The 26,618-nt window shown below is 43.0% G+C and overlaps 1 protein-coding gene across 3 annotated transcripts in view; it reads right to left on the bottom strand.

Annotated features, from left to right (window-relative positions):
• Window positions 1–26,618, bottom strand: part of robo1 (roundabout, axon guidance receptor, homolog 1 (Drosophila)) — a 652,577-nt gene that overhangs the window by 52,788 nt on the left and 573,171 nt on the right. For all 3 annotated transcript variants that reach the window (XM_045703986.1, XM_045703985.1, XM_045703987.1), the window contains 3 exons: window positions 21,818–22,021; window positions 14,471–14,497; window positions 1,956–1,998 (listed from right to left, as the gene is read on the bottom strand). In XM_045703986.1, the coding sequence (XP_045559942.1) occupies window positions 1,956–1,998; window positions 14,471–14,497; window positions 21,818–22,021 (274 nt within the window). The remainder of the gene's footprint in view (window positions 1–1,955; window positions 1,999–14,470; window positions 14,498–21,817; window positions 22,022–26,618) is intronic.

Below are 26,618 nucleotides of genomic sequence, written 5' to 3'. Positions count from 1 at the left end.
TAGACATGTAGACAACACTCCATCTCATAGTAGACATGATAGTAGACATGTAGACAACACTCCATCTCATAGTAGACATGTAGACAACACTCCATCTCATAGTAGACATGATAGTAGACATGTAGACAACACTCCCTCTCATAGTAGACATGTAGACAACACTCCATCTCATAGTAGACATGATAGTAGACATGTAGACAACACTCCCTCTCATAGTAGACATGTAGACAACACTCCATCTCATAGTAGACATGATAGTAGACATGTAGACAACACTCCCTCTCATAGTAGACATGTAGACAACACTCCATCTCATAGTAGACATGATAGTAGACATGTAGACAACACTCCCTCTCATAGTAGACATGTAGACAACACTCCTTCTCATAGTAGACATGTAGACAACACTCCATCTCATAGTAGACATGATAGTAGACATGTAGACAACACTCCATCTCATAGTAGACATGTAGACAACACTCCATCTCATAGTAGACATGATAGTAGACATGTAGACAACACTCCCTCTCATAGTAGACATGTAGACAACACTCCATCTCATAGTAGACATGATTGTAGACATGTAGACAACACTCCCTCTCATAGTAGACATGTAGATAACACTCCTTCTCATAGTAGACATGTGGACAACACTCCCTCTCATAGGAGACATGTAGACACCACTCCCTCTCATAGGAGACGTAGACAACACTCCCTCTCATAGGAGACATGTAGACAACACTTCCTCTCATAGCACGCATGTACACAACACTTCCTCTCATAGTAGACATGTAGACAGCACTCCCTCTCATTCTGTAGTAGACATGTACATAACACTCCCTCTCATACTGTAGTAGACATGTAGACAACACTCCCTCTCATAGTAGACAACACTCCCTCTCATAGTAGACATGTAGACAACACTCCCTCCCATAGTAGACATGAAGACAACACTCCCTCTCATGGTAGACATGTAGACAGCACTCCCTCTCATAGTCAAGTAGACATGTAGACAACACTCCCTCTCATAGTAGACATGTAGACAACACCCCCTCTCATAGTAGACATGTAGACAACACTCCCTCTCATAGGAGACATGATAGTAGACATGTAGACAACACTCCATCTCATAGTAGACATGATAGTAGAAATGTAGACAACACTCCATCTCATAGTAGACATGTAGACAACACTCCATCTCATAGTAGACATGATAGTAGACATGTAGACAACACTCCATCTCATAGTAGACATGTAGACAACACTCCATCTCATAGTAGACATGATAGTAGACATGTAGACAACACTCCCTCTCATAGTAGACATGTAGACAACACTCCATCTCATAGTAGACATGATAGTAGACATGTAGACAACACTCCCTCTCATAGTAGACATGTAGACAACACTCCATCTCATAGTAGACATGATAGTAGACATGTAGACAACACTCCCTCTCATAGTAGACATGTAGACAACACTCCTTCTCATAGTAGACATGTGGACAACACTCCCTCTCATAGGAGACATGTAGACACCACTCCCTCTCATAGGAGACGTAGACAACACTCCCTCTCATAGGAGACATGTAGACAACACTTCCTCTCATAGCACGCATGTACACAACACTTCCTCTCATAGTAGACATGTAGACAACACTCCCCCTCATAGTAGTTATGTAGACAGCACTCCCTCTCATTCTGTAGTAGACATGTAGATAACACTCCCTCTCATACTGTAGTAGACATGTAGACAACACTCCCTCTCATACTGTAGTAGACATGTAGACAACACTCCCTCTCATAGTAGACATGTAGACAACACTCCCTCTCATAGGAGACATGTAGACAACACTCCATCTCATAGTAGACATGATAGTAGACATGTAGACAACACTCCCTCTCATTGTAGACATGTAGACAACACTCTCTGTTGTAGGAGACATGTATTTTTACCTTCCAGCACTGCTGACAGCCTCTCCCCCTCTCTGGTACGCCACTGAGAACAGAGAGACAGAGAAAGGTACAGACATGAATACCATAATCACAATCGTCACCAGAGTAACAGGCTTATCAAAACACAATAACATGGAGTGTGTTTGTCTCTCCTGTAAGCCTGTGTTTGTATGTGCAGTGTGTGATATTTTTTACAGTGTGTGTGTGTGTATGTGTGTGTGTTTACGCATGTATGTGTGTGTGTACTACATCCCGTGTGTAGATGGGTGGAGACGGAGTCACTGTGACAGGGTATGTGTGTAAGAGGATTAGGGCGCTGCACAGTGCTTTGGTCTCCTGGCAGGCCTGGCGTGTGTTTGAAGCTCAGCGCGCTGGAAGTTGGACTCTTTCATGGAGCTTTAAGCTGCCGGTGTGAAGGAGAGATAAACTCTAACTTTAATTACAAACTCTTCTCTGAGGAAAGGTTTAGAGCCTCTCTCTATTTGTCTCTCTCTCTCTCTCTCTCTCTCTCTCTCTCTCTCTCTCTCTCTCCTCTCTTGCTCTACTCTCTCTCAATGAAATTACATTTTTCAATTTAAGGGCTTTATTGGTATGGGAAACACATGTTTACATTGCCAAAGCAAGTTAAATAGATTATAAACAAAAGTGAAATAAACAATAGAAAATTAACAGTAAACATTACACTCACAAAAGTTCCAAAATAATAAAGACATTTCAAATGTCATATTATGTCTATATACAGTGTTGTTATGATGTACAAATAGTTCAAGTACAAAAGGGAAAAGAAATAAACATAAATATAGGTTGTATTTACAATGGTGATACGGCAGGCGACAATCCAAAGAAAAACCAAGCAGAAATGTTTTGTTTTTGAGGTCCCAGGTTCTTATAATGGAAAGCTATGGGTCCTATGTAATTCAGCTCCCAGATTGCAAATCCTATGGCTTCTACTAGATGTCAACAGTCTTTGTTCATTGTTTCAGGCTTGTTTCTTCAAAAACGAGGAAGAATCTTGAGTCCCAGTGGACAATCAGTCTGTCGGCACGCGACGAAGAGGTGGCACACCTGCTAATTATACTTTTCTATTGAACATACTTCTTTCCGTATGAAATATTATAGTTTATTTACATTTTAGGGTGCCTGAGCATTGAATAGAAACGTAGTTTGATTTGTTTGAACAAAGTTTAGTGGTAGATTTTTGGATTCATTTGTCTGCATGTTGAACGAGTGGATTACTGATATTGATGGCACCAACTAAACAGACTTTTTGGGATATAAAGAAGGATTTTATCTAACAAAACGACCATTCATGTTGTAGCTGGGATCCTTGGGATTGCAAACAGAGGAAGATTTTAAAAAGTAAGTCATTTATTTAATCGCTATTTGTGATTTTATGAAGCCTGTGCTGGTTGAAAAAATATGTTGTGGGGCGCCGTCCTCAAACAATAGCATGGTATGCTTTCGCTGTAAAGCCTATTGTAAATCGGACAATGCCGTTAGATTAATAAGAATTTAAGCTTTTAAACGAGATAAGATACTTGTATGTTCATAAATGTTTAATATTATGATTATTTATTTGAATTGTGCACCCTCCAATTTCACCGGATGTTGTCAAGCGGGACGCCAAGTCTTATTATGTAAAGACTAAGGCACGTTCCCATGTTAACTACAGTATGTATTGTAGACTGCACAGTAGCCTAATAAACAGTTAATAAAATAATGCTAAAAAATAAAGTGCCTAATTCCTTACATAAGGGAGAGCAGGTCGTGTCTGTACTACAGAATGAAGGGCACACGGGAGACTGGTGTTATTTCATAGTTGTGATGCCAATAATTACATTTAGCGGATTGGAGGACTCTATATTAATATCTAAGGGGCAGTTTCCTTACATTTAGAGGATTGGAGGACTCTATATTAATATCTAATGCCGATTTTCCGTTAGGATCTGTGAGAATATATGAGAATACCTAAGGGGCTTTTATATAATTGTAAATGAATTAATAATAATAATCGCTTTGTTTAAAAAGTAATGACATTTTGGAGATTTCGTTTTCATTTAACCTGGAGTGAGCGAGAAAAAGGCAATTCTTGAACATGGGACATTCTCACTAATTTGTAAATAATGCCAGTTATTTAGAATTATTTATTTATGGAGAAACTTAATTTGATTATTTAGCAGACATCACTTGCTTATATTCAGTCAACACATATCTTAAGAATATCATGGAATATTTGAACATTTTCGTTTCTCCATGCTTGTCTCAGAGCAGCGCGAAATGGTGCTGAAATAGATGGCCACAGCAGGAAGGCTATGTATTCTGTGCCCACTCGTGGTATCTCTCTTCGGTTACACATCCTTGGAATAGCAGAACAGCATAACGGTCCGGGCGGCCCCTTGCTGTGCCTGGTGAGCTGGTCATGTTCTGTTGTCAGAAGAGGAATGGAAATGTCAGGGTGAACCGAAAACCTGATGAACGCGCCACGTACTGTATGTTGACTCTGCCTGTCGGAGGTGGAGTTCCAGAGCTCACAGGTGTGCCTGGCATGGATTGTGACTCCATCTCCTTCCTTTTAAACGTGTGAGTGAGTCAATGACTATTCAAGCCATTGACTCACTGATGAATGAAGATGATGAGCGATTGGCAAAGGCAATCTGCGGGCATCATGGCTCGGTAAGAAATGTTTTATATATAAATATACAGTTGAAGTCGTAAGTTTACATACACTTAGGTTGGAGTCATTAAAACTCGTTTTTCAACCACTCCACAAATTTCTTGTTAACAAACTATAGTTTTGGCAAGTCGGTTAGGACATCTACTTTGGACATGACACAAGTCATTTTTCCAACAAGTGTTTACAGACAGATTATTTCACTTATAACTCACTGTATCACAATTCCAGTGGATCAGAAGTTTACATACACTAAGTTGACTGTGCCTTTAACCTGTTATGGCTAGGGGGCAGTATTTTCACGGCTGGATAAAAAACGTACCCGATTTAATCTGGTTACTACTCCTGCCCAGTAACTAGAATATGCATATAATTATTGGCTTTGGATAGAAAACACTCCAAAGTTTCTAAAACTGTTTGAATGGTGTCTGTGAGTATAACAGAACTCAAATGGCAGGTCAAAACCTGAGAGATTCCTTTACAGGAAGTGGCCTGTCTGACCATTTCTTGAACTTCTTTGCCATCTCTATCTTTTACAAAGGATCTCTGCTCTAACGTGACACTTCCTACGTCTTCCATGGGAGCTCAGAGCCTGGGAAAAACCTGAATGTCGTCATCCCAGCCCCAGGCTGAAACACATTATCGCCTTTCTCAAGTGGCTGATCAAGGGACTGTGGGCTTAGGCGCGTGCCCTGGCTGCCCCCGTCTTTGTGATTTTTCCTCTGTTTGCCGAAAAGGAGATTCCCGGTCGGAATATTATCGCTTTTTTACGAGATAAATTGCATAAAAATTGATTTTAAACAGCGGTTGACATGCTTCGAAGTACGGTAATGGAATATTTAGAATTTTTTTGTCACGAATTGCGCCATGCGGGCGACCCTGATTTACCATTTCGGATAGTGTCTGGGACGCACGAACAAAACGCTGCTATTCGGATATAACGATGGATTATTTTGGACCAAACCAACATTTGTTATTGAAGTAGCAGTCCTGGGAGTGCATTCTGACGAAGACAACAAAAGGTAATCAAACTTTTATAATAGTAAATCTGATATTGGTGAGTGCTAAACTTGCCGGGTGTCTAAATAGCTAGCCCGTGATGGCTGGGCTATGTACTTAGAATATTGCAAAATGTGCTTTCACCGAAAAGCTATTTTAAACAGCTTGGAATATTCCAGAAAATGATGTCATGGCTTTAGAAGCTTCTGATAGGCTAATTGACATCATTTGAGTCAATAGGAGGTGTACCTGTGGATGTATTTCAAGGCCTACCATCAAACTCAGTGCCCCTTTGCTTGACATCATGGGAAAATCAAAAGAAATCAGCCAAGACCTCAGAAAACAAATTGTAGACTTCCACAAGTCTGGTTCATCCTTGGGAGCAATTTCCAAATGCATGAAGGTACCACGTTTATCTGTACAAACAATAGTACGCAAGTATAAACACCATGGGACCACACAGCTGTCACACCGCTCAGGAAGGAGACGCGTTCTGTCTCCTAGAGGTGACCATACTTCGGTGCGAAAAGCGCAAATCAATCCCAGAACAACAGCAAAGGACCTTGTGAAGATGCTGGAGGAAACAGGTACAAAAGTATCTATATCCACAGTAAAACGAGTCCTATATCGACATAACCTGAAAGGCCGCTCAGCAAGGAAGAAGCCACTGCTCAAAACCGCCCCAAAAAAAGCCAGACTATGGTTTGCAACTGCACTTGGGGACAAAGATCGTACTTTTTGTAGAAATGTCCTTTGGTCTGATGAAACAAAAATAGAACTGTTTGGCCATGATGACCATTGTTATGTTTGGAGGAAAAAGGGAGAGGCTTGCAAGCCGAAAAACACCATCCCAAACGTGAAGCACGGGGTGGCAGCATCATGTTGTGGGGGTGCTTTGCTGCAGGAGGGACTGGTGCACCTCACAAAATAGATGGCATCATGGAGTGGCATTGATTTGGAGGTGGAGGGTCCGTCATGGTCTGGGGCGGTGTGTCACAGCATCATCGGACTGAGCTTAGTGTCATTGCAGGCAATCTCAATGCTGTGCGTTACAGGGAAGACATCATCCTCATGTGGTACCCTTCCTGCAGGCTCATCCTGACATGACCCTCCAGCATGACAATGCAACCACCCATACTGCTCGTTCTGTACGTGATTTCCTGCAAGACAGGAATGTCAGTGTTCTGTCATGGCCAGCGAAGAGCCTGGATCTCAATCCCATTGAGCACATCTGGGATCTGTTGGATCGGAAGGTGAGGGCTAGGGCCATTCCCCCCCAGAAATGTCCAGGAACATGCAGGTGCCTTGGTGGAAGAGGGCGGTAACATCTCACAGCAAGAACTGGAAAATCTGGTGCAGTCCATGAGGAGGACATGCACTGCAGTACTTAATGCAGCTGGTGGCCACACCAGATACTGACTGTTACTTTTGATTTTGACCCCCCCTTCGTTCAGGGACACGTTATTCCATTTCTGTTAGTCACATGTCTGTGGAACTTGTTCAGTTTATGTCTCAGTTGTTTAACTGTTATGGCTAGGGGGCAGTATTTGCACAGCCGGATAAAAAAACGTACCCGATTTAATCTGGTTACTACTCCTGCCCAGTAACTAGAATATGCATATAATTGTTTGATTTGGATAGAAAACACCCTAACGTTTCTAAAACTGTTTGAATGGTGTCTGTGAGTATAACAGAACTCATATGGCAGTCAAAACCCTGAGACAAATCCTGACAGGAAACTGAAATCTGATGTGTGGATATCACTTCAAACATTTGCCATTGAAACACACAGGGGCTTGCAATTCATTTAGCACTTCCTATGGCTTCCACTAGATGTCCCCAGTCTTTACAAAGTGGTTTGAGCCTCCTACCATCAAAATTGACTGAAAGAGAGGATGTTTACCTTGGTCACAGGGGATGGGCCATTACCATTGTGACGTCGGCGCCCATGGGTACTCTCCCTTTTCGAAACGTTTTGAAAGACAATGCAACCGTCCCAATGGAATATTATTGAAGCCCTGGTTGAAAAAGCCCCTAAAGATTTATGTTATACAACGTTTGACATGTTTGAACGAACTTAAAGATATTTTTTTTTGCTCATTCCTGACGACAAGTCAGACGCACACGGTACATTTTTACTAGCCTTCGGAGCGCGCTAACACTATTGGGACATAAATTATTAACTTTTTTGAACAAAACTACATTTGTTATGGACCTGGGATTCCTAGAAGTGCCTTCTGATAAAGATAATCAAAGGTAAGGGATTATTTACAATAGTATTTTTGATGGTTGATCGTTCCAAGATGGCTCCAACATAGACTTCTTTTCTGGGCATACCACGTTGTTTATTACAAAGTGTGATTTCCCTGTAAAGTTATTTTTAAATCTGGCAAAGAGATGGCATTCAAGACATGTTAATCTATAAGTCTTTGAATGACAATATTACATTTTAACAATGTTTTCGAATAGTAATTTTGTAAATTGTAGCGCTGATCATCGGAAGCATTTGAGGGAAAAGATTTTCTGAACGTCATGCGCCGATGTAAAATGCTGTTTTTATACATAAATATGAACTTTATCGAACAAAAAATGCATGTGTTGTGTAACATGATGTCCTAGGAGTGTCATCTGATGAAGGTTGTCAAAGGTTAGTGCTGCATTTAGCTGTGTTTTGGGTATTTGTGATGCATGCTAGTTGCTTTGAAAATGGCTGTGTGATTATTTCTGGCTGGGTACTCTGCTGACATAATCTAATGTTTTGCTTTTGCTGTAAAGCCTTTTTGAAATCGGACAACGTGGTTCGATTCAGGAGAGGTGTATCTATAAAACGGTTTAAAATAGTCATATGTTTGAGAAATTGAAGTTATAGCATTTATGAGGTTTTGCATTTAGCGCGACGCGATTCCACTGGCTGTTGATTAGGGTGGGCGCAAGCGTCCCACTGGCCCAGACAGGTTAATGTTATGTTCATACAAATATTTACACATGTTAAGTTTGCTGAAAATAAACACAGTTGACAGTGAGAGGACATTTCTTCTTTGTGTTCTTTAGCTTTAGCGGGTCTTTTTTGTAGCAGTTCATCTCGTGTTTTCCCCAATGCCAAATTAAGAGCTTCATCCACACATTATGGGGAATAGCCTCTTCTAAGAAACCTATTGCGCATCTCTGCTGCTTTTTCTAGATAGTCCTGAAAATGATTTGTTGCAAGTTGGGGAGAGGGGGGTTCACACCTAACTCAAGTTGGGGGGGGTGTTCACACCTAGCCGGCTATTATACAATTCTTTAGTAAAGGCTGAATAATCTATTGTTCAGCTAACAAACCATCCTGCTACGCTTGTGAAAAACTAATAATAATACTTTTTCCCCTTTCCACATGTTAAAGATTCCAATTGATAAAGTGTTTTAGCCACAATCGGCCCCAACCCCAATTAATACATTTGGGCACAGTCGATAGTGTGCTGGACTTCGGGCATGAAAGTTGAGGGTTTGAAATCTGCTCCCTGCTTGTTATAATGAATGAGTTTGATACACCTGGTATTGGATATGGCTGAAAAAAACTTGCTGAATAGCGATTTTCGTAAATTAACTAAACGACAAAAATATATGCACAATCGTTTGTCTCTACGTTAACTAACATATTCCTCTCAATTGTACATTTTTTGCTTGACTCGTTATGACGTTATAACTACATACATTTGCTTCCCCGTAATGTTTTGTCAGCCATCTTTGCTGAAGTCACCGGGGACATGTGGCCTGCGTCAAATTCGTCATTGGAACCACTCGATATGATTGGTCATATAAAAACCGTGGGACCCAAATGCATAATGAGTGCTCTAACTCCCCCTTGTGGTGGTCTGGAGCAATGAAGCCGTGACACTGGGTACCTCTAAGTCCGCGGTTTTAAGGAGGAACCACTGTATATGTTTTTTACTGTTTGTTTCTTCATCTCCGTTTTGGATAGATAACTCTTTGTGTTGCTGTTTGTTTTCCAATTTTCCCAGAAGTGGTTAGATTCTACGGATTCTTCAATTACATTGAGCTGATTTCGGATGTGCTCTTCCTTCTTTTTCCGTAGTGTATTTCTGTATTGTTTTAGTGATTCACCTTAGCCTGTTGGGGGTAGGGGGCAGTATTGACACGGCCGGATAAAAAACGTACCCGATTTAATCTGGTTACTACTCCTGCCCAGTAACTAGAATATGCATATAATTAATGGCTTTGGATAGAAAACACCCTAAAGTTTCTAAAACTGTTTGAATGGTGTCTGTGAGTATAAGAGAACTCATATGGCAGGCAAAAACCTGAGAAGATTCCTTACAGGAAGTGCCCTCTCTGACAAGATCTTGTTCTTCTTGTCTCTGTTTATTGAAGACTGAGGATCTTTGCTGTAACGTGACACTTCCTACGGCTCCCATAGGCTCTCAGAGCCCGGGAAAAAGCTGAATGATATCGAGGCAGCCCCAGGCTGAAACACATTTACGCTTTTGGCAAGTGGCCGATCAGAGGACAATGGGCTTAGGCGCGTGCACGAGTCGACCCCGTGCTTTATTTTCTTTCCTCTTTTTACCTAAACGCAGATTCCCGGTCGGAATATTATCGCTTTTTTACGCGAAAAATGGCATAAAAATTGATTTTAAACAGCGGTTGACATGCTTCGAAGTACGGTAATGGAATATTTCGAATTTTTTTGTCATGAAATGCGCCGTGCTCGTCACCCTTCTTTACCCTTTCAGATAGTGTCTTGAACGCACGAACAAAACGCCGCTGTTTGGATATAACTATGGATTATTTGGGACCAAACCAACATTTGTTATTGAAGTAGAAGTCCTGGGAGTGCATTCTGACGAAGAACACCAAAGGTAATAACATTTTTCTTATAGTAAATCTGACTTTGGTGAGTGCTAAACTTGCTGGGTGTCTAAATAGCTAGCCCTGTGATGCCGGGCTATCTACTGAGAATATTGCAAAATGTGCTTTCACCGAAAAGCTATTTTAAAATCGGACATATCGAGTGCATAGAGGAGTTCTGTATCTATAATTCTTAAAATAATTGTTCTGCTTTTTGTGAACGTTTATCGTGAGTAATTTAGTATATTTTTTGTAAATTCACCGGAATTTTTGGGGGCGGTATGCTAGTTCTGAACGTCACATGCTAATGTAAAAAGCTGATTTTTTATATAAATATGAACTTGATTGAACAAAACATGCATGTATTGTATAACATAATGTCCTAGGGTTGTCATCTGATGAAGATCATCAAAGGTTAGTGCTGCATTTAGCTGTCTTCTGGGTTTTTGTGACATTACATGCTAGCTTGAAAAATGTGTGTCTGATTATTTCTGGCTGGGTACTCTGCTGACATAATCTAATGTTTTGCTTTCGTTGTAAAGCCTTTTTGAAATCAGACAGTGTGGTTAGATTAACGAGAGTCTTGTCTTTAAAATGGTGTAAAATAGTCATATGTTTGAGAAATTGAAGTAATAGCATTTCTAAGGTATTTGAATAACGCGCCACAGGATTCCACTGGCTGTTACGTAGGTGGGACGATTTCGTCCCGCCGGCCCTAGAGAAGTTAATGAAGGCGTAGACTCAGGTTTTCTGGGTTTCTATGTTTTAGGTTGGATAGGTTTCTCAATTTCTTTCTTAGGTTTTTGCATTTCATCAAACCATTTTTCATTGTTGTTAATTTTCTTAGGTCTGCTTGACATTTATAGATTTGATAAGGAAGCTGAGAGGTCAAATATATTGTTTAGGTCTTCTACTGCCAAAACCTTTTGTCCAGGAAATTTTCTACAAGGGATTGCATTTGTTGTGGCCTAATTGTTTTTTGGAAGATTTCCACACTATTTTCCTTCCATCTATAGCATTTCTTAATATTATTCAGTTCCTTTGGTTTTGATGCCTCATGATTGAGCATAGCTCTGTTCAAGTAGAGTATGATTTTGCAGTGATCTGATGTGATCAGAAGTGTCAGTGGACTGACTGTGAACGCTCTAAGAGACTCTGGGTTGAGGTCAGTGATAAAGTAGTCTATAGTACTATTGCCAAGAGAGTCCCCTCGAAGCCTACCATTGACATTTATATATTTGATAAGGAAGCTGAGAGGTCAAATATATTGTTTAGGTCTTCTACTGCCAAAACCTTTTGTCCAGGAAATTATCTACAAGGGATAGCATTTGTTGTGGCCTAATTGGTGGCTAGTTTTTCCTAGCCACCGTGCTTCTTTCACATGCATTGCTTGCTGTTTGGGGTTTTAGGCTGGGTTTCTGTACAGCACTTTGAGATATCAGCTGATGTATGAAGGGCTATATAAATACATTTTATTTTATTTGATTTTGACTATGTACATACCCAGCATTCCGATAGACCTGCAGGAGTTGAGACCCGTTTTTGTTGGTTATGTTGTCGTAGTTGTGTCTAGGGGGGGATATGGGGGAGGGAATGCTGTCACCTCCAGTTAGGTGTTTTTCCCCCTGTGTGCTAAGGGTGTCGTGTTTTCTCTCTCTCTCTTTCTCAAGCTAGAAAGAGAGCATTCAGGAATTCCACGACGCAAAATGTAATGTCTCTCAAATCAACATCTAGCGGAAATTAACACTGACAAGATCCTGCATTTACATTCAGTGCCAAGGCAGCTTCTAGGATTATAAACGTAAAGAAGCAGCAACTCTAACCTCATGCATTAAGGAACTGGCCCAAAAATAACCAGATGACTAAATAGGTTTCACCTGAAAGCGGTCCAGCGGTTCAAAAAACAAGATTGCAGCATTAAAAGTATTAGGTGTGATCCCAAGCCCCGTGGCTGACGAGGAGGAGAAAATCAACTCTCACAGTTTAGATAAAGCCTCTGCTCTGCACAGATGGGATTAGTCACCACAACCACAAGATTCACATAACTCCCCCTCTCGCTCTCTTTTCTTCTCACCCTCTCTCTCTGATTTACAAGGATTAGCACAGGTATATATATATATATATATATATATAGAGAGAGAGAGAGAGAGAGAGAGAGAGAGAGAGAGAGAGAGAGAGAGAGAGAGAGAGAGAGAGAGAGAGAGAGAGAGAGAGAGAGAGAGAGAGAGAGAGAGAGAGAGAGAGAGAGAGAGAGAGAGATCCAGTTGCCAGGAACACAAATTCCATCTAGACACCGTTGCCCTAGAGCACACACAAAAACTATACAAATCTGTGGCACTGATGTTTAGGCTGAGTTAACTTACACAAAGCTGTGAAACGAGCTGAGAGACAAGGCAAGAAGGGCCTTCTATGTCATCAAAAGGAACATAAAATACCAATTAGGATCTGGCTAAAAATACTTGAATAATTTATAGAACCCATTGCCCCTCATGGTTGTGAGGTCTGGGGTCCGCTCACCAACCAAGAATTCACTAAATGGGACAAACACCAAATTGAGGTTCTGCATACAGAATATCCTCTGTGTACAATGTAAAAACACCAAATAATGCAAGCAGAGCAGAATTAGTCCGATAACATCTAATTATCAAAATCCAGAAAAGAGACGTTCAATTCTACAAACACCTAAAAGGAAGCGATTCCCAAACATGCCATAACAAAGCCATCACCTACAAAGAAATTAGCCTAGAAAAGAGCACCCTAAGCAAGCTGGTCCTGGGGCTCTGTTCACAAACACAAACAGACCCCACAGAGCCTCAGGACAGCAACACAATTAGACCCAACCAAATCATGAGAAAACAAAAGATAATTACTTGACACATTGGAAAGAATTTACAAAAAAAACAGAGCAAACTAGAATGCTTTTTGGCCCTAAACAGAGAGTACACAGAGGCAGAATACCTGACCACGTGACTGACCCAAACTTAAGGAAAGCTTTGACTATGTACAGACTCAGTGAGCAGACCTGGCTCTCAAGAGAAGACAGGCTATGTGCACACTGCCCACAAAATGATGTGGAAACTGAGCTGCACTTTCTAACCTCCTGCCAAATGTATGACCATATTAGAGATAGAGAGATATATATAGATATTTCCCACAGATTACACAGACCCACAAATAATTTGAAAACAAATCCAATTTTGATAGACTCCCATAGCTATTGGGTGAAATACCAGTGTGCCATCACAGCAGCAAGATGTGTGACCTGTTGGCACAAGAAAAGGGCAACCAGTGAAGAACAAACACCATTGTAAATACAACCCATATTTATGTTGATTTATTTTCCCTTTTGTACTTTAAATATTTGCACATAATATGACATTTGAAATGTCTTTATCATTTTGGAACTTTTGTGAGTGTAATGTTTACTATTACTTTTTATAGTTTATTTAACTTTTGTTCATTATCTACTTCACTTGCTTTAACAATGTTAACATATGTTTCCCATGCCAATAAAGCCCTTAAATTGAATTGAATTGAGAGAGAGTGAGATGGGCCTCCACATCATCACACCGTGTCCACAGCTCTGTCTGATTGGTCCATGTGACTGACCATGTGTCATCATCCTAAATCCTATCAGAGGCAGAGAGGCGGGCAGCAGCAGCCCTTTGATCAAGTCCCCGCCAGTTTTAACAGCTTCTTAGTAGCACGGACGGCACATCACGGCTCACTCCTCTTTAAGCGTTTACCTCTAAACGCATTATCTACACCACTTTGTACAACCATAAACCTCACTGCTCCCTTTCTGGTGGCTGTGTACTTCTAACCAAAGAGTGTGTCTTCTGACAGGCTGAGTAGAATGACTGCTAGGCCTGTTCAGGTCAACTGTGTGTAACTCAGTGAGTGCAGTCTTGTATTGAAAGGTGGATAAATTGATAGTTATGAGATTTTATAGAGAACGTGCAATGGAATTGAGTCAAGCATTATCAAAGGTTCTTACCTGTAGGAGTGAAGGTAAAGGATGGCACTGTAGGTCCAAGCAGAGGCACACGAAAGGGGAACGAGAGAGAAAAACACCGTAAATATAACATAAAATAGCAACACATATATTTATCTTGAATCCAATGAGCTAAACACAACAGGGTTCTCTCCACAATGTTAAAATGAAGTGCTTTGTGACACCAAGACTAGTGGCAAATATGCTGCCACCAACTCGAAGGAGACGAAACCTTAACTTTAGTAGAGTACTGAAACGCATCATCCTGAGGATGTTTTGAAACATGACACTGTGTTATAACACCACTTAATCAATTATTTATGCATCTGATCATTTGCCAGTTTAACCCATTTTGAGAGGCATTGTTGAGCACAGTGCTCAATTCACCAGCATTAACTGGTGGTTTTACAGCCAACATTGCAGGATACTGTGTTTCCCTCTACTATTAAAAGTTGTGGGAATGAATTACCCACAATCCTCTAAAAACAGAGCCACTGTGGATAGATAGACAGGAGATTGCAAGGATGACTAAACTGTAAAATGTAAGGAGATAAAAACCAGAGTTCAAATTAGTTCAATCACTTGATTTCCTCTATATTTGGTTATCCTCTTATAAAATATACCTACATTTTGAGAAACATATTAAGTTGTATTGATCCTTAATTTTTGGAGGTAAAATCATTGAAATGAATTTAATACATTTGTATTAAGTACATCTTGGTGGTTTTTTGAGTCTATTTCAATTCACCCCAGATTGTTCGTTTTTTTACAGTGTGTCTGTGTGGTTCAGTGTGTAAAATTCTAATGAAATGTGCCATCTTACTGCCCCAGAAGTCCCACTTTCACTCCTCTGTTTCCTCCTGTTTCTAATCTGTCTAAATAAATCAATAAAAAATTGAAGGAGGAATTCACAAAATATATTCTCCCTTATCATCAACCAATATTTAGGCTATAAACCATTGCATCCATCCCCCCCCCCACCCCCACCCCCCCACCCCACCGAACAGAAAGTTTCAGAAAGTTTTCACACCACTTAACTTTTTCCAAATGTTGTTTTCTTACAGCCTGAATTCATAATTGATTAAATTGAGAATTGTTTTCAGACATTTTAACAAATTAATTTAAAATGAAAAGCTGAAAGTCAATAAGAGTCAATAAGTATTCAACCCTTTTGTTATGACATATCTACATTTCAGAAGTAAAACATGTTGAATGACTACCTTATCTATCCACTCCACACATAAAATGATCTGTCAGGTCCCTCAGTCCAACAGTGAATTTCAAACACAGATTCAACCACAAAGACCAGGGAGGTTTTTCAATGTCTCACAAAGAACGTCACCTATTGGTCGATGGGTAAAAATAAAAAAAGCAGACCTTGAATATCCCTTTGAGCATCGTAAAGTTATTAATTACACTTTGGATGGTGTATCAATACACCAGTCACTACAAAGATAAAGGTGTCTTTCCTCATGCTGCTGCCAGAGAGGAAGGATATCGCTCAGGGATTTCACCATGAGGCCAGTGGTGACTTTAAAAGTTTAATGACAGTGATAGAAAACTTGTTTGCAACAAGGCACACAAGTAAAACCACAAACAATGTGGCAAAGAAATTCACTTTTTGTCCTCCGTACAAAGTGTTATGTTTGCGGCAAATCCAAAACAATAAATTAATGAGTACGACTCTCCAAATTATTTTCAAGCATATGGTATGTTAAGGACTGGGGAGTTTTTCAGGATAAAACAATTTAACTGAATGGAGCTAAGCACAGGCAAAATCCTAGAAGAAAACCTGGTTCAGTCTGCTTTCCACTAGACACTGGGAGATGAATTCACCTTTCAGCAGGACAATAACCTAAACCACAAGGCCAAATATACACTGGAGTTGCTTACCAAGAAGAAAGTGAATGTTCCTGAGTGGCCGAGTTACAGTTAAGACTTAAATCTACTTGAAAATCTATGGCAAGACCAGGAAATGGTTGTCAAGAAAAGATCAACAACCAATTTGACAGAGCATGAAATATTTTGAAAGTAATAATGGGCCAATATTGCACAATCCAGGTGTGGAAAGCTCATATAAACTTTCCCAGAAATACAGCTTTAATCACTGCCAAAGTATTGACACAGGGCTATGAATACTTATGTAAATGAGATATTTCTGTATTTAATTTTCAATTAATTAGCAAAAATGTAAAATAATGTGTTTTCACTTTGTCATTATGGGGTATTTTGTGTAGATGGATGAGAAATGTTTTATCCATTTTGAATTCAGGCTGTTGTCAAGGGGTATGAATACTTTCTGAAGGCACTGTATCTATCACTGAGGTACAGCTGTCCTCACTTCTTCATCTCCTTTTATTTATGTAAACACAACCTTTCAAATGTCCCTTTAATGCCACAATTATTTCTTGTTGTTTGGATTCCTGCTCTGCTCCCCTTAAAGCTCAGAGCAGCTGAATAGATTGCTCTATTTGGAAGGTTTAACCTGTCTGCGGTTCGGCTTTGAAGAGGAGAGAGATTGACACTTGAAATGCGAGGTGCTTGGTGAGAAATATTAACGTGATTGAAATAACTCAATCAAATTACCACAATGAGATGAGACTGTCAGAGACAGCTTATTCACTGGCTGGATGAGGCATATCACACAGACTCACGCACGCACACACACACACGCACGAACAAACAAACACAGGCGCACACACAGACACACAGACACTCCTCTGTCTCCTCCTACAGCTCCAGTTCAACCCACTTCACGCTGAGTCCAGCTTGTTGCTTCATGTGGTTGCAATTATACTCTTCTTCTCTCAAAACATTCTTGGTTACCAGTTCCAACAAAGACCATGGCCTCTTGTGGTTTTAAATAGCAGAAAGAGGGGGTTGAGAGAGAAAAGAGACAGAGAGAGAGCGAAAGAGAGAGAGAAATAGAGAAATAGAGAGAGAGAAATAGAGAGATAGAGAGAGAGAAAGAGAGCGAGAGAGAGCGAGACAGAGAGACAGCGAGAGAGAGAGACAGCGAGAGAGAGAGCGAGAGAGAGAGAGAGAGAGAGAGAGAGAGAGAGAGAGAGAGAGAGAGAGAGAGAGAGAGAGAGAGAGAGAGAGAGAGAGACGAGATTTGCCTACTGTGCTCAGAGAGTTAGAGTTAATGTGAGGAAACACTGACGCACTGCTCAGCTCCTCTGGAAGAAAAGGAAGGGGTCCTTAATGGTCTATAGAGCCAACCTCTGCTTCCACACTAGCCTCTCTCTCTCCAGCCTCCGGGCAGAGCAGATGCTCACAAAGTCTTCAGAGATCCTACTGCGTGGCCACAAGTTCCACCCTTTGATTTCAGCACCCCTAAAAAAATATATCTTTATATTCTAATGTTAGCCAAGACCTTCATAAACATAACAAAATTATTATTTTTGCGAAAGTATATACTAAATATATGTACTAAGCTGTTGGAATGTTGCAGTCAGAAAGACTTCTGATTGGCTCAAACTGGGGTCCCTCGAGGCTTTTCTAGTGTTAAACGCTTTGTATGTGCGCATAGCATGTGGGCATGGCTTCATTTTGAACATACCACACAACCCTTTTCCATGAAGAAGACCAACCCTGTGATTTTAGCATCTGTCTAACCATAGCAACACAGATTAGAACTTAAAGCACACTAGCACATGATGCAGTCAACCTCCAAGATGAACACTGTCAATTCTATAGTCTATAGAGACACCGAAGTCCATTATGTTCACTATACTCCAACATTAATGTTCAACCATGATAGAGCTCTGAGGTACCATGGGTAGAAACTAAGGCTTTTCCAAAGCAATGACAGGTTTTCTAGGTTCATCCAGGTTTCTCTTTCTTTTCCATGACTCACAATAGGCAGTATGACAGAGGTGGTTTCAGACCTAAGCCGGTATATTGTTTGTGTCTCCAGGTTGAATGGTGTACCTCTCCTGACCCTGGCACTCAGTAGCGTACCTGAGCCCAGCAAAAGGAGGTAGGGGTATGGGGAGGGCATGGGGAGGGCATGGGGAGGGCAGGCAGGTAGCAGCTGCAATGCCTGCAGCCGCATAATAAACCAGGCAGCACAGGAAAGAGCTACACAGAAAGCCTAAGAGCACTCCTTCATACTCCGTACACTATTGTGGGCAGAGGTTGGGCATGTACTGAACCCTGTCACATCGGATCCAGTCAGGTAAACTCCCTGCAGGTTAGGTAGGCCGTGTCCACTACTAGAGAGCACATAGAATCTGATACTGACAGAGAGTGAAAAACACAATGGTATGGTAAGGAATCTTATGCAACAGTATGACACAATGTTTCAAACTCTCATTTGCATCATAGGCTTTCACTCAAAACTATTCCAAAAGTATACTTCAAGCTTGAGAAATGTTAGTTTCTCCTTGATTCATGCTCATCATAGTAAGTTGTTCTGTCTTTCCAGACACATTCAGATGGGAACTGCTAACAGAAACTGCTGGGACCGGAGGACGCACTTCAAAAGAAGAACTACACACAAAAATACCCTGGCAGGATCAGAGAGAGGGAAATATAAAACAGAATAAAAAGACATCACTGCAGGAGACAGCTCCATTTTTCAGCTGCAGATGTTCAAGGGCTTTTAACTTTCTCAAAGTACTAGGGACCATTTTCAGGCGGCAGACCTCACCTCAAGTCAAATGATACAGCACGATGCAAGACTTTCATGTAAGAGGAGGGATTGTTGAGGGGATAGAGGGATTGTTGAGGGGATAGAGGGATTGTTGAGGGGATGGAGGGATTGTTGAGGGGATGGAGGGATTGTTGAGGGGATGGAGGGATTGTTGAGGGGATGGAGGGATTGTTGAGGGGATGGAGGGATTGTTGAGTAGATGGAGGGATTGTTGAGGGGATGGAGGGATTGTTGAGGGGATGGAGGGATTGTTGAGGGGATGGAGAGATTGTTAAGGGGATGGAGGGATTGCTGTGGTGATGGGGGGATTGCTGGGGAGATGGAGGGATTGTTGAGGGGATAGAGGGATTGTTGAGGGGATAGAGAGATTGTTGAGGAGATGGAGGGATTGTTGAGGGGATAGAGGGATTGTTGAGGAGATGGAGGGATTGTTGAGGGGATGGAGGGATTGTTGAGGGGATGGAGGGATTGTTGAGGGGATGGAGAGATTGTTGAGGGGATGGAGGGATTGCTGTGGGGATGGAGGGATTGTTGAGGAGATGGAGGGATTGTTGAGGAAATGGAGGGATTGTTGAGGGGATGGAGGGATTGTTGAGGGGATGGAGGGATTGCTGGGGGATGGAGGGATTGTTGGGGGGATGGAGGGATTGCTGGGGGGATGGAGGGATTGTTGAGGGGATAGAGGGAATGCTGGGGGGATGGAGGGATTGCTGTGGGGATGGAGGGATTGCTGTGGGGATGGAGGGATTGTTGAGGGGATGGAGGGATTGCTGTGGGGATGGAGGGATTGTTGAGGGGATGGAGGGATTGCTGGGGGAATGGAGGGATTGCTGTGGGGATGGAGGGATTGTTGAGGGGATGGAGGGATTGTTGAGGGGATGGAGGGATTGTTGAGGGGATGGAGGGATTGCTGGGGGGATGGAGGGATTGTTGAGGGGATGGAGGGATTGTTGAGGGGATGGAGGGATTGCTGGGGGGATGGAGGGATTGCTGGGGGGATGTGATACAGTAACTGGAGTTTTTAAGGATAAGTGAATTCAAAACTAAGAGCGGCTTAATTGAGAGCTGATATGAGAGTAGGCGTAGGAATCACACTATGACCCTTAACCTGTTGGGTCTAGGGGGCAGCATTTGCACGTCTGGATAAAAAAAATGTACCCGATTTAATCTGGTTACTAATCCTACCCAGTAACTAGAATATGCATATACTTATTATATATGGATAGAAAACACTCTAAAGTTTCTAAAACTGTTTGAATGGTGTCTGTGAGTATAACAGAACTCATTTGGCAGGCAAAACCCTGAGACATTTTCTGACAGGAAGTGGATACCTGATGTGTTGTATTGACTTTAAACCTATCCCATTGAAAAACACAGGGGCTTAGGAATATTTTGGCACTTCCTATTGCTTCCACTAGATGTCACCAGCCTTTACAAAGTGTTTTGAGTCTTCTGGAGGGAGATCTGACCGAACAAGAGCCATGGAACGATGATGTCCCATTAGACACCTGGCGCGCGAGTTCATGTTGGGTACCCTCGTTCCAATACGTTATAAAAGAGTATGCATTCGTCCACCTTGAATATTATTCATGTTCTGGTTAAAAAGGCCCTAATGATTTATGCTATACAACGTTTGACATGTTTGAACGAACGGAAATATATTTTTTCCCCTCGTTCATGACGAGAAGTCCGGCTGGCTTACATCATGTGCTAACGAGACGGAGATTTTTGGACATAAATGATGAGCTTTTTTGAACAAAACTACATTCGTTATGGACCTGTGATACCTGGAAGTGACATCTGATGAAGAGAATCAAAGGTAATGGATTATTTACATAGTATTTTCGATTTTAGATCTCCCCAACATGACGTCTAGTCTGTATCGCAACGCGTATTTTTCTGGGCGCAGTGCTCAGATTATTGCAAAGTGTGATTTCCCAGTAAGCTTATTTTTAAATCTGGCAAGTTGATTGAGTTCAAGAGATGTAAATCTATAATTCTTTAAATGACAATATAATATTTTACCAATGTTTTCTAATTTTAATTATTTAATTTGTGACGCTGACTTGACTGCCGGTTATTGGAGGGAAACGATTTCCTCAACATCAATGCCATAGTAAAACGCTGTTTTTGGATATAAATATGAACTTGATAGAACTAAAAATGCATGCATTGTCTAACATAATGTCCTAGGAGTGTCATCTGATGGAGATTGTAAAAGGTTAGTGCATCATTTTAGCTGGTTTTATGGTTTTGGTGACCCTGTCTTTGACTTGACAAAACATTACACACAACTCTTGTAAATGTACTGTCCTAACATACTCTAAATTTATGCTTTCGCCGTAAAACCTTTTTGAAATCGTAAAACGTGGTTAGATTAAGGAGATGTTTATCTTTCAAATGGTGTAAAATAGTTGTATTTTTGAAAAATTTGAATTTTTACATTTATTTGGATTCAAATTTGCCGCTCTTGAAATGCACCTGCTGTTGATGGAGTGCACCACGGGTGGCACGCTAGCGTCCCACCTAGCCCCAAGAGGTTAACCACTGATACAAGCTCAGCTATTTTTCATCCTATTAACTGTTACATTAAGGGTTGAGAATAGAGTTACCTGATCCTAGATCAGTGCTCGAGGACACTTTGAACTAGTGATTCCAGTGTGCTGCCATTAGGTGAGGCATGTTGTACTGACCCTTGCGGATGCCTGCGTAGTCAGTGCTGAGGCCACTCCTCTTCTTACGCTGTCGGTAGAGCCAGATACTGAACATCATGAGGATGATCCAACAGGCCGCTCCTATCCCCGCTATGAAGGCCGGCTGTTTCACCACCTCACTGATCTGCTGGGACAGGGTGTTCTCCGGCTCCAACACACCCTCCGTCACATGCCCCGATGAGTCTAGAGGGGGGAGAGAGGATAGGAGGAGAGAGGATAGGGGGAGAGAGGATAGGATTGGAGATGGGCGGAGGATGAGGAGAGGGGTGCAGGGTGAGGAGAGGAGAGGGGTGCAGTGTGAGGAGATGAGAGGAGAGGGGTACAGGGTGAGGAGAGGAGAGGAGAGGGGTACAGGGTGAGGGGATGAGAGGAGAGGGGTACAGGGTGAGGAGATGAGAGGAGAGGAGAGGGGTACAGGGTGAGGAGATGAGAGGAGAGGGGTACAGGGTGAGGAGAGGAGAGGAGAGGGGTACAGGGTGAGGAGATGAGAGGAGTGGAGAGGGGTGCAGGGTGAGGAGATGAGAGGAGAGGAGAGGGTACATGGTGAGGAGAGGAGAGGACAGGGGTGCAGGTTGAGGAGATGAGAGGAGAGGGGTACAGGGTGAGGAGAGGAGAGGAGAGGGGTACAGGGTGAGGAGATGAGAGGAGTGGAGAGGGGTACAGGGTGAGGAGAGGAGAGGAGAGGGGTACAGGGTGAGGAGATGAGAGGAGAGGAGAGGGGTACAGGGTGAGGAGAGGAGAGGAGAGGGGTACAGGGTGAGGAGATGAGAGGAGTGGAGAGGGGTGCAGGGTGAGGAAATGAGAGGAGAGGGTACATGGTGAGGAGAGGAGAGGACAGGGGTGCAGGTTGAGGAGATGAGAGGAGAGGGGTGCAGGGTGAGGAAATGAGAGGAGAGGGGAGGGGTGAGGAGATGAGAGGAGAGGGGTGCAGCGTGAGGAGATGAGAGGAGATGAGAGGGGTACAGGGTGAGGAGATGAGAGGAGAGGGGTACAGGGTAAGGAGATGAGAGGAGATGAGAGGGGTACAGAGTGAGGAGATGAGAGGAGAGAGGAGGGGTGAGGAGATGAGAGGAGAGGGGTACAGGGTAAGGAGATGAGAGGAGATGAGAGGGGTACAGGGTGAGGAGATGAGAGGAGAGAGGAGGGGTGAGGAGATGAGAGGAGAGGGGTACAGGGTAAGGAGATGAGAGGAGAGGGGTACAGGGGTGAGGAGATGAGAGGAGAGGGGTGCAGGGTGAGGAGATGAGAGGAGAGGGGTACAGGGTGAGGAGATGAGAGGAGAGGGGTACAGGGTGAGGAGATGAGAGGAGAGGGGTGCAGGGTGAGGAGATGAGAGGAGAGGGGTGCAGGGTGAGGAGATGAGAGGAGAGGGGTACAGGGTGAGGAGATGAGAGAGGAGGGGTGCAGGGTGAGGAGATGAGAGGAGAGGAGGGGAGAGGAGAGGAGGGGAGAGGAGAGGGGTACAGGTTGAGGTGATGAGAGGAGAGGAGAGGAGAGGGGTGAGGAGATGAGAGGAGAGAAGAGGGGTGCAGGGTGAGGAGAGGAGAGTGGGAGGGGTGAGAAGGAGGTAGTGATGGAAGAGTGATGGAATGAGGAGATAAAGGCAGAGAGGGGAAAGCAAGAGATGGTGAAGACATAAAGAAGGGATTAGGAAGGATGAAAGGAGACGGTCAGGAATGTCAGCGGGCCAGAGCAGGTCGTGTGTCAGAGGAGGCAGAAAGTACACAGGAATGAGCAAGGGAGGAGAAAGGAGGGAGGAAATGGGAAGCAGTAAAAAGGGGAGAAAGAGAGAGAGAAGAAAGGACATTTTATTATTTGTTATTTTCAATTTTTTACTCATCTATTTTTTTCTTGACACTTTTTTCCTTAACTTCTTAAAGCATTGTTGGTTAAGGGCTTGTAAGTAAGCATTTCACTGTAAGGTCTACACCTGTTGTATTCGGTACATGTGACAAATACAAGTTGATTTGATTTATTCTAAACACAAAAGTTCAAACCAAGTGGAAAAGCCTGAAACAGGGAATGATTTTGAAGTAGGGGGTAGAAAAAGCTAAATGAAGTCAGGAAAGGGCATAAATATGAATGTTGTCTTTTCTTCTGACATACAAAAGACTTCTTTCATCTCTGCAGGTGAGTGTAAGGCTGGGCCTGGGCTGTGGAGCTGCAGAGATGGAACGCTCTCTCTATTACAAAAGGCTTTCAGAATTGATCCCAGAACTGATCCCAGTCAACAATGACAGGTGAATAGACAAAAGGTCTCAACCCAGGAGATTTAAGCATAATCTATTCGTATCAGAGTTGAACCAGGAAGCACACTACCGGAATATTACACACACCCAGGAAGACTTAAAGAAGCATAATCACACACTGAGCAACATTCTATTAGATATTATTACAGCGAATGAGATCACAGCAGTACTAATAAAAACATAGTACTAGTCATTAGCACACTATAGCCCTTTAATGTGCAGCTTGGGTATGTCTTTCTGTTAGCTTTTGCTACTGTTCTACTAGTCAAAATGAACCGTCAGAACTAGTGATCACACAACAAAGGCCTGTTTTCTTCATCTGTCTATTCTCTCTGTGCCTCACATGAAAGAGTGTTGTCCCCCTAAGAAATGTCTTCATGTCAACTTGCTTTTCTAACTTTCTTCATCTCTTTTTTTTATCTCTCTCTTGTTTCATGTTGCAACCACTTTTATCTTTACAGACTCACTCAGCCAGAGGCAAACAGGTTTCCCAAAGTTCCAGTGTTGCTACCTCTTCCCATCTCTCTCTCTCTCTCTCTCTCTCTCTCTCTCTCTCTTTGTCGAGTTGGGGAGCCCTCTCTCTCTTTTTTCTCTCCTTCCCCACTACTATGTGGATTTCATGACTGTTTCTGTGAGGATGGAAGCAGAGTACCAATGTGACTAAACAGTCCTCAGGGATTGTACAGGTATCTAGGCTGCTATGCCATGACGCAAACAAGCCTATAGTGTGACAAATGCATTAGGGTGAAGCGCAGGTCCCGCAGGGGCGTTTTTCCATTCCAGTGTTGGAACATGGCAACAGGCGCCGCTGGAAGCCCTCAAGTGAGAGAAATTGTATCAGTCACAGCTTCCTGCTTCTCCATGCCCATCCCAGCCCACGTTTAACACACACAGACACACAGCTGTCTCTCTACCAAGCACCCATCACCGCTGTTTCATGTTGTTATCATTTATTCACTTTACCGTGAGCAGATTTGTCGTAGCTCAGATCTGTGGAGTATTCTAACAGAGGATCTTAAATAGCCTGGGCCATATGAGTGAAGACTGAATTATATTCATCCCAGGTAGCTATAATGCATCCTGTGTAAGGATACAAAGTCATGACTGACTGATGTGCCAGGTATCAACAGTACTATACTGTACATACACAGTGTACACGTGCACTGTAGCTGGTCTTGACTCTCCACATGACAAATGGAGAGAGAAGAAATTTGTCTGAAAAATAACTTGCTACATTGGGTCTTACAGCCCCTCCAGTATCATGATCTTGACAGGTAAGCTAATAAAGGGTTAATAAATACATGTAATCTCAAAACACACAGTTGTGCCAGAGTTCATGGTTTATTGCTCTTGTTACGCACTAGAACATTGCCTCTTCGACTGGAGAACAGAACAGAAAGGAGCAGGGAAGAACAGAGCAGAACAGAGCAGAGCAGAACAGAACAGAACAGAGCAAGGCAGAGCAGAACAGCAGGGCAGAACAGAACAGAGCAGAGCAAGGCAGAGAAGGGCAGGGCAGAACAGAACAGAGCAGAGCAGGGCAGAACAGAACAGAGCAGAGCAAGGCAGAGCAGGGCAGGGCAGGGCAGGGCAGAACAGAACAGAGCAGAGCAGGGCAGGGCAGGGCAGAACAGAACAGAGCAGAGCAAGGCAGAGCAGGGCAGGGCAGAACAGAACAGAGCAGGGCAGAACAGAACAGAACAGAGCAGAGCAAGGCAGAGAAGGGCAGAACAGAGCAGAGCAAGGCAGAGCAGGGCAGAGCAGGGCAGAACAGAACAGAACAGAGCAGAGCAGGGCAGAACAGAACAGAGCAGAGCAAGGCAGAGCAGGGCAGGGCAGAACAGAACAGGGCAGGGCAGAACAGAACAGAGCAGAGCAAGGCAGAGCAGGGCAGGGCAGAACAGAACAGAACAGAGCAGAGCAGAGCAGAGCAGGCCAGGGCAGAACAGAACAGAACAGAGCAGAGCAGAGCAGGGCAGAACAGAACAGAACAGAGCAGAGCAGGGCAGAACAGAACAGAGCAGAGCAGAGCAGAACAGACCAGAACAGAGCAGGGCAGGGCAGTGCAGAACAGAACAGAGCAGAGCAAGGCAGAGCAGGGAAGAACAGAACAGAACAGAGCAGAGCAGAGCAGAGCAGAACAGAACAGAACAGAGCAGAGCAGAACAGAGCAGAGCAGGGCAGGGCAGAACAGAGCAGAGCAAGGCAGAGCAGGGAAGAACAGAACAGAACAGAGCAGAGCAGAGCAGAACAGAACAGAACAGAGCAGAGCAGAGCAGAACAGAGCAGAGCAGGGCAGAACAGAACAGAGCAGAGCAAGGCAGAGCAGGGCAGAACAGAGCAGAGCAAGGCAGAGCAGGGGAGAACAGAACAGAACAGAGCAAGGCAGAGCAGGGGAGCACAGAACAGAGCAGGGCAGGGCAGAACAGAACAGAACAGAACAGAGCAGGGCAGGGCAGAAGCAGGAGGCAGGGCAGAACAGAGGACAGAACAGAGCAAGGCAGAGAAGGGCAGGGCAGAACAGAACAGAG

The sequence above is a fragment of the Salmo salar genome, chromosome ssa20, assembly GCF_905237065.1.
Source record: "Salmo salar chromosome ssa20, Ssal_v3.1, whole genome shotgun sequence".
Taxonomy (NCBI): Eukaryota; Metazoa; Chordata; class Actinopteri; order Salmoniformes; family Salmonidae; genus Salmo; species Salmo salar.
Note: the sequence above shows the minus strand (reverse complement) of the source record. Positions and strands in the feature narration are given on the sequence as shown.